This window comes from Emys orbicularis, chromosome 2, assembly GCF_028017835.1.
Source record: "Emys orbicularis isolate rEmyOrb1 chromosome 2, rEmyOrb1.hap1, whole genome shotgun sequence".
Taxonomy (NCBI): domain Eukaryota; kingdom Metazoa; phylum Chordata; order Testudines; family Emydidae; genus Emys; species Emys orbicularis.
Window position 1 is genome coordinate 24,381,477 of NC_088684.1, and position 14,467 is coordinate 24,395,943.

Below are 14,467 nucleotides of genomic sequence, written 5' to 3' on the forward strand. Positions count from 1 at the left end.
CCGGTCATGCGTTATTTCATGATTTGTGTGACTGCTGAAATAATGGCATGTTCCAAAAACATAATGCCCTTATGTATCTTGTTCTGACACTTGAGCTTAGTCAGGTAAATAGAAAAATTATAGTGTACAGGCAACACCAGACACCTTGAATTTCATCTGAGAGTATGAATGATTAGAGAGGGAGCTTTGCAAACTAACAGAAGAAAAATCAACACACTTGTAAGGCACATAAGAAGCTTTGACTTCATTTCTGAAGTTTAGAGAAACTATTTTAAATACCAGCCTTACTTTTAAGAGTATTGGTGAACAATGCTTGGCATTGTGAAGAGGAGAAAGCCCAGGCAAATGTACGTACTGTAGTAGGCTACTGAAGAAAATTTGTAGTTTGTTGCATGTGCCATGATAGTGTCTCATGTCATATTGTTTGTGGATTTGAAAGGGTTTGGCATAGATGGCTTACCATGTGACCATGAAAATCCACCTTAAAAAAATGTAGGCCTCTTTGGAGAAAATCAAAGTGCAGCCATGTACTATCGATGATAACAATCTTTCAGTATGAAAGATTCACACAGTTCCAGTTACAAAGCTTACACTGTCATATACACATATAGTAAGAGATGTGCGCTGTGTATGCAAACATTGTTTTTCTTAGGGTACGTCTTCACTACCCGCTGGATTGGCGGGTAGTAATCGATCTATCGGGGATCGATTTATCGCGTCTCGTCTAGATGTGATAAATCGATCCCCGAACGCGCTCCCTGTCGACTCTGGAACTCCAACAGAGCGAGAGGCGGTAGCGGAGTCGACGGGGGAGCCGCGGCCGTCGATCCCGCGCCGTGAGGACCCGAGGTAAATTGATCTAAGATGCTTCGACTTCAGCTACGCTATTCACATAGCCTAAGTTGCGTATCTTAGATCGATTTTCCGCCCCACTCTCCACCCCCAGTGTAGACCAGCCCTTAGAATGGACACTTAACAGAAATTAACTGGGTGATTCATGACAAGGCTCTGCAATACTTTGGCTATAGTCAATATATCTTTATTTTTAAATGTTCAGGATGTGGCCAATGACCACCTGTTTACTTAGCTTGTATGTTGTACCTTTCCACTGCTCACTGTTGATTTGCTGTGTATTAGACTGTAAGCTCTTCAGGGCAGAGCCCATGCTGTCTTTTATATCAGGCTCTATGCGACAATGAGTGTTCACTTTTTAAACTTAACATTATACTTTTAGGTTTTGTGGGATATTACCAAAAACACTTACATTTTTTAATGAAAAATATATGGAGATGTATTGTTTTGTTACTTTATTTAGGGAAAGCACAACCCTACTAAAAAAGAGATACGAATCAACTACATATGGAAACTTGAAACAAGAATTCACAGCTCATGATAGAATGTAAAACTGAACTGGGCAGCAATGATTGTTTGAAGAAGAAACGTTGAGGGTGAAAATAAATACAGTAAATTGAAGGATCAGGAGGGAAAGTCCCTTTGGATGTGTTAACGTTTTTAATAGGTAGGTAGCTATCTGTAAGAAGATATGAAATTTGCAAGGAGGTTCTCTGAGCCATTGAAAAATCACTGATTGCATCCAGGATGTGAATAGACCAGTGTTCAGTTCTGGGTGTGACTGTTATGAAGCATCACAGCCTGCTGCCACCACCAGAGTTTGTTATAAAGGTTTATTTAAAAGGATACAGTCAAAACAGGATACAACGCCACCATGATCTCCCAATCGCCACATGCCGTGCTTCTAGGAATGTCTGTGTCCATGTCCTCATTAGTATAGTAATTGTGCTGTCGTCGTTTCCTCACCCGGTTTTGCAGGTACTGCACATACTGCTGGATAATGCCCGAGGTATTTACAATGGTAAAAACTGCAGCGGAGATCTGAGTGGGCTGCATGCTTGCGGCACTATGACACCTGCACGGGTAATCCTGGAAAAAGGGCGCGAAACGTAGGAGAGTTGTTCGGTTGAAGATGGCCGATAAAAGGCAGGAAATGGTTGTCTTCTGTAGCTTTCACGGAGGCGGGAAGCTCGCTAGAGCTGCAAGAGCAGGAGAGCAGAGTTTGCGGCGGAAGCTGTGCAGCTCAGTTCACGATGGCTGAAAAACGGCAGGAATGGTTGCCTTTTGTACCTTCCACGTGGGCCCAGGACCGACAACATGGAGAAATTTTCTAGCGCTGCAAGAGCGGGAGAGCAGTGTTTGCGGTGGAAGGTGTGCTGCTCGGTTCACGGTGGCCGAAAAAAGGCAGGAAATGGTTAGATAAAAGAGTAGATAGAAAGACGAGAGGACATGCGAGGTGGATTCATAGTACCAGGAGACAGGCAGTGTACTGTACTGCACCGTCTGCTGGCAGTATGGTGTCTGCCATAGCGTTCACGGAGGCAGGAGCGAGTGACGACACACACCCAGAAACAGCCGCGAGAATGTTTTGCCCCATCATGCGCTGGGAGCTTAACCCAGAATTCCAATGGGCGGCGGGGACTGCGGGAACTGTGGGATAGCTACTCACAGTGCACCACTCCGACATTCGATGCTAGCCTCGGTACTGTGGACGCATTCCGCCGAATTCACGCGCTTTAGTGGGACCACACAACACCAAATGTATAAAATCACTTCCAAAAATTCGAATAGAATAATTTCGTACTGTAGACGTTGTGATGTTGTGCAGTCTATATGGTTTTATAAAAACTTGATAATAAGTCAATATAATGTAACTGGGATAGTTTTAGAGAAAATATGGTAATAAGTGAATATAACGTAACTGGGATATGCTTCATGCAAAAGGTCTCTTGTAAGGTATCATTACAAAGCTTATAAACTACTGAGTATGATCATCTGATTTGTATAAATGTACCACTCTTGTATCTAAAACTAGAAATATAAAATGTAACTCTGAGGGCCTATTGTAATGATGTAAACTGTGGGCCATTAATGATGGTTTGGAATCTTGATGACTCCCATTAACCAGGACCATTGTCTGCAGATGGTTGTGTTTACCTGTTAGTCTTCCTGTATATGTGTGTGCTGGCAAGTGGGCAACGAAGTCTTGCAGTGACATGTGATCATGTCACCTGAACTGGAATCCATCTTTAACCTGGTGCTTTTCCAGTGAGGGGGGGTGGAAACCCAGAGGGACAAAGGGTTCCCGCCTTATGCAAAAGATATATAAAGGGGTGGAACAGAACAAAGGAGGGAGAGGAGCCATCATGAAGAATCCCCTAGCTACCACCTGAGCTGGAACAAGAGCTGTACCAGGGGAAAGAATTGTGCCCAGGCCTGGAAGGTGTCCAGTCTGAGAAAAAACTTACTGAAGCATCTCTGAGGGTGAGATTATCTGTATTCAGTTTGATTAGACATAGATTTGCGCATTTTATTTTATTTTGCTTGGTGACTTACTTTGTTCTGTCTGTTACTACTTGGAACCACTTAAATCCTACTGTCTGTATTTAATAAAATCACTTTTTATTTAGTAATTTACTCAGAGTATGTATTAATACCTGAGGGAGCAAACAACTGTGCATATCTCTCTATCAGTGTTATAGAGGGCGAACAATTTATGAGTTTGCCCTGCATAAGCTTTATGCAGGGTAAAACGGATTTATTTGGGTTTAGACCCCATTGGGAGTTGGGCATCTGAGTGCTAAAGACAAGCACACTACTGTGAGCTGTTTTCAGGTAAACTTGCAGCTTTGGGACAAGTGATTCAGACCCTGGGTCTGTGTCTGGAGCCAGACGGAAGTGTCTGGCTCAGCAAGACAGGGTGCTGGAGTCCTGAGCTGGCAGGGAAAACAGAAGCAGGGGTAGTCTTGGTACGTCAGGTGGCAGCTCCCAAGGGGGTTTCTGTGATCCAACCCGTCACAGATGTACCCTTAATTTTAAAAAATTGTTCACCCTCCCCATTTATAATAGAACATTGGAAGTTTGAAGCTGAAATCTGGTTCCTTACCAAGAAGTTTCTAGCCTCAGTTTCCTACCCCACCCCATGTAAATAAAATTATATCTAGCTGTCTGTTTCCAGAATCTATCTGAACTTTTTGCCCCATCACCTATGTATCATAGCTCAGGTGTACTGTATGGTTGTTCATGAGTGCTTAGTTGAAGACACTGATTATTTTTTCCTTAAAGAGCACTGACTCTTCTGTTTCAAATAAAATAGAATACAAGCATACATAGAAGGAATTACACAGATTTTAAAAAATGGTTGGTCACAATTTGGGCCCACAAACCTTGTCTCTTTAAGAGCTGAAGCAGGGCATGCAGAGTTCAGCTGAATTCATTTAAGAAAGACAAAAAACATTAAACGGAACCCTTTGCCAAGTTCTAACTTTTTTGTGTGCAAGAGAGTGTAGAGGGCATTTGTATTCTCTCAACATGTTAAACTTTTCTAATTTATAAAATGTCTGTTAACAGAGACCTAAGGCTGTTGACAGATCAAGAGGTTTAGTATATTTCAGAACCTTTTGGCATTCAGCAACCATAATAAATACTTGAGGTGGCTTTCTTTGATCATGAGAACAGGTGTTGTGTCTGTAGGAAAGTGGATGGAAACTTAACACCCACAAATGTACAGTAATACTTGCTCTGATTTCTCCATTTCAGTATAGAAGTGATTAAAACTATTTCCTGTGGCCCTATCATAGAAACCATAATTTTACTTTTTTCCCTAGAATAAATGATGAGCATGCATTTTCCTCACTATTAGTTTTGATAACAGCACCTATAGCTGTTTAGGACCAGATTCTCTCCTCATTTTACATCTGTGCAGTGGCACCGATTTAACTGAGAATTTGACCTTTGGTCTGAGCTTTGAAATCAGAGACAAACTATGCTGTTCTGATGTAAATGAGAGCAGAAATTGACCCTATGGTCCTGATCCTTCTCACAGTTACACCAGTGTCATTCCAAAGTAACTCCATTGACTACAACCTAAACTAATGCTGGAGTTACGCTGGGGTAGCTATGAACTGAATTTGGTCCTGTGTGTGTTACAGGGAAAAGTGTCACCGAAAATAACTTAAGATATTTAATTTTGAATTGCTCTGAAACTGTCTTGGTAACATACTGAACCTGCTGCATTTGAAATCCTAGTATATGACATTTCTGTAAAGCAAAGGCCACGTCCCTGTTGAATAATCAAATTGCTCAGCTGATCTGCTTCTTCCCAAGTGTTTCTACAGCGTCTCTTTGCCAACGTTTGTGTCGCTGTGGATGGTTAGCACTGCCTGTAGTAGCATTAGATTAGATGGCCGTTGTCTCTTCTCCATTCTGCTACTTCGCTGGTGTGAGTTTGCATTCTCCTCTCTCCTTTCCTACTGACAGGCTCTATGAAGACCATTCATATGGTTCTCTTGTACTAGGTCTTTTCCATGGTTATCAGGAGCATCCAGCATAGCTACTTTGTCAGGATTGTGTGATATCTCCCCCCCCCCCCCCCCCGCACTCCCTTCTTTGTGTGCTATATCGCCTGTGGTCAGATCTGTGTCAGAAAGGGAGAAAGTCATTCCAGTGCAGAGAGCCCAAATAATGCCCTTCACACCACTTAACCCCAGAAAGCCAAAGACTGGTCTCATTGGATTCAGCCGTCATGGGCTTCCATTGTATCAAGGTTTGGCCCTGAATGCAAGGCTGACATGGGTCTTAATTGGTATGAGGGGCTTGCATAGGTCTTCTGCACAGGCTAACTTTCATCCTGAGAGAGGATAAAATAAGAAAAAAGTTTCCATCTGGAAACAGGGTGTAGGGGAATTTGAATGACTGTTTTCAATGAAGTTTCTTGTCTGGCTGAATTTTTCCATTAGCATTTGCACAACTTTGAAAATAGTCTTTTAAGTTTTATTTTTATTTTACCAAGCAGCCAATGCAGTAGGCAATCAACAAACACTTCTTTAAGAGAATGCACACATATTGCATGCCCTCTGTCTTTCCCTGCAAGGTAAAAGTCTTGATCCTCTGTCTTTGAGCCGATAAGGGCATGCTGTTCCTTTCAGTTTCATATTGTCAACCTCCACTTCCTGACCATGCCTCCGTAGCAACGAAGGAGATTTACTGAAGGCTTTTCTTTTGGTTTTTAAGCAAAACAATCTGAATGTGTCCAGATTCTTCAGTATCGTGTCTGGTAGAAGACTTGACAAGATTTGCCTGTAGTATTTCCCTCATAAGACATAAGAGGCATGCTTTCTTTTGTCATCTGTGGAAAGCTACAAAGACTTAATTGTGGGGACCTTGGACTTGGCAGAATTGTGCATTAATGAAGTGCTTTTTTTGGAAGCTTCATTGCCTGCCTTCTAAATTAAAAAAAAAAAAAAAAGTATTTGAACATATGTCAGTGAATTAATTCATTTGACTGCCATTTCTACCTTTCTTTTTTGGGGGGGGAGGGGGGGAATGCACGGAAGGAGAGGGGAGGTGTTGGTTCTGCAGATTGGAATTTTAATTGCTTGACCACAATTATTAATTTGCAGTGCAGCAAAAGGGCATGATTATTAATTAGTACAGACTAAAAGGCTCTCTGGAGCTGGGTTGTAGCATCAAGTGGATGAGTTTAGACAGTTTTAGACTGAAATTATTGTCTACCAATACACCAAGCTACAATTATGTAATCACTAGATTTTCAGTCCCTGCAGATTAAACCTTGTATTATGAATACACTGGTGTTTTAAAGAAAAAAATATAAAATGAATGAGATTTTAATACTTCAGGATAACAGCAGATCTTGTGTACCGTTCAATGGTTTTTCCTATTCCTTTTTATCATATGCTCAAAAAAAACAAACAAAAAAACAAACAAACAAAAAAAACCCTTAGTGCTTTCTGGAGCTGCTTCTCTTTCAACTAGGGTTGCCAGGCGTCTGTTTTTTTTTACCAGAACTGGTCAAAAAGGGACCCTGGCGGCTCTGGTCAGCACCACTGAACGGGCTGTTAAAAGTCCGGTTGGCAGCGTAGGCAGGCTCCCTATCCGGCTCCGCACGGCTCTCGGGAAGCTGCCTTCATCTCCCTCTGGTTCCTAGGTGGAGGGACAGCCACTGGGGCTCTGCGTGTTGCCCCCGCCCCCAGCGCCAACTCAGCAGCTCTCATTGGCCAGGACCTGTGGCCAATGGGAGCTGAGGGGGCAGTGCCTGCGGCGCGGGCAGTGCGAAGAGCCATGTGGTCACGTCTCCGCCTAGGAGCCGCAGGGAGATGTCGCTGCTTCCTGGGAGCTGCCTGAGGTAAGCGCCGCCCGGAGCCTGCACCCCAAACCATCTCCCGTGCCCTAACCCCCTGTCCCAGCCCTGAGCCCCCTCCTGCACTCTGAGCTCCTTGGCCCAAGCCTGGAGCCCCCTCCTGCACCCCAAACCCTGGACCCACCTCATAGCCTGCACCCCCAGCCAGAATCCTCACCCTCCAACCCCGTGCCCCAGCCCGGATCCCCCTCCCGCACCCTGAATCCCTCATTTCTGGCCCCTCCCTGGAGCCTGCACCCCTAGCCCAGAGCTCTCACCCCCTCCCGCACCCCAACCCTCTGCCCCAGCCCGGTGAAAATGAGCGAGGGTGGAGGAGAGTGAGGAGGGATGGAGTGAGGGGGGCAGGGTCTCGGAGAAGGGGTGGGGCTGGGGGCAGGGTAAGGGTGTTTGATTTTCTGCGAGTAGAAAGTTGGCAACCTCACTTTCAATCACTGTTAGGACTTGTGTGTCACTGTATCTGAGAGGGAACACCAGCTCTGGAATTTCTGATCCTAACGTAAAACTCATTACCTTCTCTTTTCCCATTAATATTCTGTATTTTGATGCTGTATTGCAGTTTTTCAGTGTTAGGGCCTAACCTGTTGAAGTGAATGGTAAAACTCCCATTGAAGTCAGTGGGTTTAAGGCCCTTTTGATACCAGAGTATGGAATAGAAATGGTTGGGCCTATAATATCTATTACCATAATCCTGCTCTTAGTTTTGCCCATTGACTCAGTGATGGCATATGAATTGGAAATATACATAATACAAAAATATTTATGTAGTATACATAGGGTCAAATTCTGCCACCAAATACAACCATGAACCCTGCTATGTTTATATGCCATCATTGTTAGAGAGAGAGAGAGGGTGCATGAGGTAATATCTTTTATTGGACCAACTTCTGATAGTGAGAGAACCAAGCTTTTGAGCTACATAGAGCTCTTCTTCAGGTTTCTGAAGCTTGAAAGCTTGTTTCACCAACAGAAGTCCAATAAATATTACATCACCCCCATTGTCTTTCTAACATCCTGGGACCAACATGGCTACAACAAGACGTCATTTTTATAGGCTCGCTCTCTATATATTTCCTTTTAAAAAATATTTGAACACACAAGCACATTAAAGCCCTTCTGGAAAAACTCTGTTGAACTGAATAGGTACAAAACCAAGAGAGTTCTGTAGAAATGGGGTTTAGTAGAAATTACTCTAAAAATCAGTAAACTTTAGTTTCTCACTGTTCCTTCTACAGTTTTTTTTTCTTTCTTTCTTTTAAACCATCCTATAGAATTCTATAGCAGGGAAGTAATTCTCCATCAAATTCTATAAGTGGATTTTTTTTCTTTTTGTATTAAAGTCTGAGATTTTCAAAACTTCCTGTGGAAGTTAGATATCATTCTCCCTTAAAAATTCAAGGGAGCTGAGTGTCTAAGGGAGTTTGACATTCCCAACCAGATTCTACAGGATTTTTCCCTCCTGGGAATTTTCTTAGACTGCACTGCATTTGGTACTCGAATCCCTGGAAAGCATGTTGGTTTTCTACCCCCTTCTCCTGGTAATATATTTCCCCTCAGTCTTTTCACAGAGGCTTCTGAAATAGTGCAGCAGCTTGTCATGATGTCACCATTACATTGCATGGAAACTCACTTGGCACTGGGAAGAGAACAGTCTTTGCTTCAGTTCCCAGTATCTTGGGAATGAAATTCACATTGCAATGTTTCTGCTTAATGTTTAGATTTCGATCCAAAGGTTTGACTCCAACTTCAGTTTTTTCCCCTCTCTTCTTTTCTTAATTTTAGAGGGCCCAGTCCTATTGCTTCTCTATGCACATAGCTCCCGATGAAGAGCGTGGGAATTGCATGCATGCAGTAGCTACAGTATTGGGCCCAAAGTTTCTTTTGGCTGCCAAGTGCTGGTACATCACCAGCACACAGTTTACTAACCTATTGGAACTTATTTTCAATAAGTAGTTTGAAAATAATCCATTTAAAAAAAAAATTTAGGCCACGTCTACAGTTGAAAAATTGTTTTTTTCACACCCCTGAACGACTGAAGTTATACTGACAAAAGTGGCAGTATAGACATACCTTATGTCTACGCTACAGCGACTCAGCTGCACCAATGCAGCTGCGCTGCTGGAGCGCTTCTGGTGAAGATGCTGAAAGCCGATGAGAGAGTTTTCTTCTGTCGGCTTAATAACTCCTGCCTCCGTGAGAGGCAGTAACTGTGTCAGCAGGAGACATAGTGCTATTCACACCGGCGCTTAGGTCGGTATAACTTACGTCGTTCCGGGATGTGGATTATTCACAAAATAATTTGTAGTGTAAACTATGGCTATGGCTACACTAGAGAGCGTACAGTGGCGCAGCTGCATCGTTTTCCTGCCGAGGTAGCGCTGTCCACACCGGTGCTTAGGTCAGGATAACTTATGTCGCTCAGGGAGGTGGCTTATTCGCACCCCTGAACGACCTAAGTTATATTGACATAAGTGATAGTATAGACATAGCCATAGGTCTGATTTTCCTAGGCTCGAGCTCACCCATTGTTCCAAGGTGTTTGCAACTGAATAGGATCATTGAGTTCTGAGTGCCACCCCATTGTATCTGTTCTAGGAGGATGTGATACAGCCCATGCCAACCAGGGTGGAATTTCACATTCAAAAAGACAGGAATTTCATGATGCTACTTCATAGTATCACCCAGAATTCATAGGTTATACAGACATATCTCCAAATCATCACAAAGGTGAAAAGGTGACTTGATCGTGGTCTACAAGTACCTACACTGGGAAGAGAGGGCTGATAGGCAGCTCTTTTATCTAGTGTGAAAAAGGTGTGATGAGATCTAGTGGTTGGAAACTGAAACTAGACAAATTCAGACTAGGTAGGCGAGGTAGTGTCTTTTATTGAACCAACTGCTGTTGGTGAGAGAGACAAGCTTTCGAGCTTACATAGAGCTCCTCTTCAGGTCTACTTCACCCATCTTGTCTCTTTAATATCCTGGGACTGATATGGCTATAACCACACTGCACATTCAAACCAGAAATAAGGTGCAAATTTTCAATAGTGAGGGTAGTTAACCATTGCAACAATTTACCTAGGGGTGTGGGGGGTTGAAGTCGTTAAGTCAAGACAGACTGGATGCCTTTAAATTAAGGCCGGATTATATTTTTAAAAGATATGCCATAGTGCAAAAAGAAGTTATGGGCTTGATATGGAAATTATGGGGTGAGGTTCTATGACTGGTGTTATGCAGATCTGACTATATGATCATAATGGTCCCTTCTGTGAATCTACCTAGTCTTCTTGCTGTTACCTCTGTTCTCCTTCTCTCAGTCCCTCTTTTGTTTGTTACACCAACTTATTGTGTCATTTTGAAGAAGACTGTAAATTCTTCAGGGTGGGGTCCGTATCTTCCTATGGGGTTGTACAGCATCTAGCACAATGCTGCTAGCCCAATAGAAACAATAAATAGTAATAATTGTTAGAATTCACATTGAATCTAAACATCTATTGAGTGTTTGTTTATTTGCTTTTTTTTTGTTTATAGTGAAGTACATGCGAGAAGCAACCCCATATGTGAAGAAAGGTTCTCCAGTTTCAGAAATTGGGTGGGAAACGCCTCCACCTGAATCACCACGGCTGGGAGGTGTATCCTGTGACCCACTGTCGCAGCTTTCTCTCGTCATCCACAGAGACAAAAAAACAATTCCACTCAAAATGTGCTACGTGACGCGCAACATGGCTGTGTCGGATCCTGAAAACAGGTAAGCTCTGGCTTTGTCTTGGCCTAATTTTTTGCATGAGAACATGCTATTCTATTATTCATCTTAGAGCTGTTAACTATAAAGCTTGAATACTGTGAACGATAACACTGAGGATCAGATTCTTTGTTACGTCTAACTCCATTGAACTGAGATAATAATCTGGCCCTTGGCTTTTACAAAGCTCCTTCCATGTGAGGATCTCAAAGTGTTTTGGCAAACACTTCACAACAAAGCATTTCATAACACCGATGAGGTTGCTGTGGTAAAAACACATTCATCAGCTTTGGGGTATGTACTGGAAAAAAGCTCTGGTGGCACCATCAAATATTTTTCATAAGAAATACACAAATTAACACTTTGCTGTTAGCACAGTTGTATGATTTTCTTCAGGAAGAAGAATCCCCACTCACTAATAGCAGCATCAGATAAATAAGATCAGACAAGAAGGAAAAAAGTTGCCTTTTTTTTTTTCTTTTTTTTTTTAAGGGTGGCCTAATTGTCTTGTCAGTTAAATGCAACTCTGACTATTGAAGGGGAGAACGAGAGAGAGAGGTTACATTTGAGAAAATAAATGGGGCTTTTCTGTGGCTTTTTAAATTTTTTTCACAATGCTAAAAATAAGATGAGCTTACTGGCCCTTATTTATAACATGTGTGGAACAGCTGCATCACACCAGCACGCTCAATGATCGTCTATTTTAACAGCTGCTAACAAAGAGAACCAATAGAGTCAGTGAGGGGGTGGAAATAGAGACCAATTCTTCCATCCAAACAATGGGCTTTTTGTTCTTCTCTAGCACACAAGTTTTTAAAGAAGCTGCTTGGAACTCTTTTGATTCTTAGCACTTACATATCGGAGGGACTGAAAATTACATTTTCAGAGTTAGCGTTTCATGTGGAATGAGGAGGTGGTGTTTGTGTAAAGCAGTGATTCCCCATGCTTTTGGTTTTTGCTGGAGACACTCCCATCCCTCATGATGGTTTGAAGGATGCATGCTCCCGGCTCCGTTGTATTGCATCTTGGAAGGGCTCCTCTATTTTGGCTGTTTTCTTTTAATTTTCTCTACCTCTCCTGTCCACTTCTAGCTCTGTTGTTCTTTTAGGTTTTTTTCCTTCACTTTTTTCTTCCTTTTTTTGGAACAAGGAGCAATGGTCTCAAGTTGCAGTGGGGGAGGTCCAGGTTGGATATTAGGAAACACTATTTCACTAGGAGGGTGGTGAAGCACTGGAATGCGTTACCTAGGGAGGTGGTGGAGTCTCCTTCCTTGGAGGTTTTTAAGGCCCGGCTTGACAAAGCCCTGGCTGGGATAATTTAGTTGGGAATTGGTCCTGCTTTGAGCAGGGGGTTGGACTAGATGACCTCTTGAGGTCCCTTCCAACCCTGATATTCTATGATTCTATGATTCTATATTGCTCTTATGGTTCACTTATGGGGGGAGGGATAGCTCAGTGGTTTGAGCATTGGCCTGCTAAGCTCAGGGTTGTGAGTTCAATCCTTGAGGGGGCCATTTAGGGATCTGGGGCAAAAATGTGTCTGGGGATTGGTCCTGCTTTGAGAAGCGGGTAGGACTAGATGACCTCCCTGAGGTCCTTTTCAACCCTGATATTCTATTTTCATTTTTCCTTTCCTGGTCCCCAACTCATCAAAGGGCTGTTGGCAAGGTTAGTGGTAGTCAACCCTTATAAAAGAGTAGTCCAGTTTTCTGCAGTAACAACCCAAAGCACTATTGCAAGCTGTCACTGCTGCAGTGTGCAGTGGTTTGGACCCATCACTCTAGAATGCTGGGTTTTTTTTTTTTTTTAAATGGAGATTGGCAGCTGCATCACTAGCCTTCCAGCCTGCAGTTCTCCCAATCACAGGCTGCCTGATTAAGGGGGGGGGGGGGGGGGGGGAACTCTCTCCATTCCCATTGTATGGACCACTATGAGAATAACAATATTTTCCGCATGTTAGTTTTAGATTCTTTGAGTTTTCTCCTTCTTAGAATCATAGGACTGGAAGGGACCTCGAGGTCTAGTCCAGTCCCCTGCACTCATGGCAGGACTAAGTATTATCTAGATTATTCCTGACAGCTGTTTGTCTAATCTGCTCTTAAAAATCTCCAATGATGGAGATTCCCCAGCCTCCCTAGGCAATTTATTCCAGTGCTTAACCACCCTGACAGTTAGGAAGTTTTTCCTACTGTCCAACCTAAATCTTCCTTGTTGCAATTTAAGCCCATTGCTTCTTGTCCAATCCTCAGAGGTTAAGAGGAGGAATTTTTCTCCCTCCTCCTTGTAACAACCTTTTATGTACTTGAAAACTGTTATCGTATCCCCTCTCAGTCTTCTCTTTTCCAAACTAAACAAACCCAGATTTTTCAGTCTTCCCTCATAAATCATGTATTCTAGACTTTTATCCATTTTTTGTTGTTCGTCTCTGGACTGTTTCCCAATTTGTCCACATCTTTCCTGAAATGTCACCCAGAACTGGACACAATACTCCAGTTGAGGCCTAATCTTCTTTCGCTATGTTGTAATTCTGGGCCTCTACCACAACCCTGACCCTAAAATTTGCTTAAAAACCATTTTGCGGTACCAACATCACATTGTACACAATACTTTGTAAATAGTATACAAGTTTTATCCATGACAAAATATGGTAGTAACGTGCAGTTTTTGGTGTTACTAAGAAATAATGCGTGGGAGAGCCATGTCACTCATTAGCATGGTTTTCTGTTCCGGTTGCTTTTGTTTCCTGTGGAAAGAGTGACTTCTGATTTCTACTGTAGGCCAGCATGCAAAATTTCACACTACCCTATGCTGGATTTTTCCATACAAGCAAATGGTCTCTTTGCCACTTGACAAGAGCAGTGAAATCGCAGAATATTGTGGGTCACATGAGCATAATTTCTTTTTTTAGATATCTGAATATCAGAACTGAAGTTTTCCGTAGTGGAATGACATCATAATGCAAGTTAGACGATGTACCCTTTGTAACTTAGACCAGGACAGTAGCTGGATTCCAAAACATTCTTAAAGCACAGGCAAGACCACACTATGTTACAGCATGTTCAGTGCACTACTGTTTTATAACACAGTTCCCTAACACACATGGATCCTATAACTGATGATGTAACTTTACTGTAGTGTTTATAATAGCAGAATCAGCTGGCTGCCAAAGCCTGCACTAAGGCCCTCTCCATACTAGGACTTGAAACTGTATCTGAAATCACTTTCAAATGTGGCTAAGCCCAAACATGGTTGTGAAGAGGTCTGCATACAACATGGACACAGCTGTGCAGTAGAACCATTTTGTAGATCAGCTAGAGGGGCTAGATTATAGAATGATTTCTGCTGAACTGGTTTTACTTAGCACAGTTGTTCCCCTGTGTTGAAAGAGACTGAGAAGGAAATACCTCTTTTTTTAAAAAAAATTGAAGTTTGATTTTTAGAACCAGATTTTCCCAGACACGGAGGAGATATGAGGTCTGGTTTTCCAGTTTAGGCCTG

The 14,467-nt window shown here is 42.6% G+C and overlaps 1 protein-coding gene across 1 annotated transcript in view; it reads left to right on the forward strand.

The window, feature by feature from the left end:
• Positions 1–14,467, forward strand: part of SNTB1 (syntrophin beta 1) — a 159,325-nt gene that overhangs the window by 62,193 nt on the left and 82,665 nt on the right. The window contains exon 2 of the mRNA XM_065399435.1: positions 10,760–10,976. Within this exon, the coding sequence (XP_065255507.1) occupies positions 10,760–10,976 (217 nt within the window). The remainder of the gene's footprint in view (positions 1–10,759; positions 10,977–14,467) is intronic.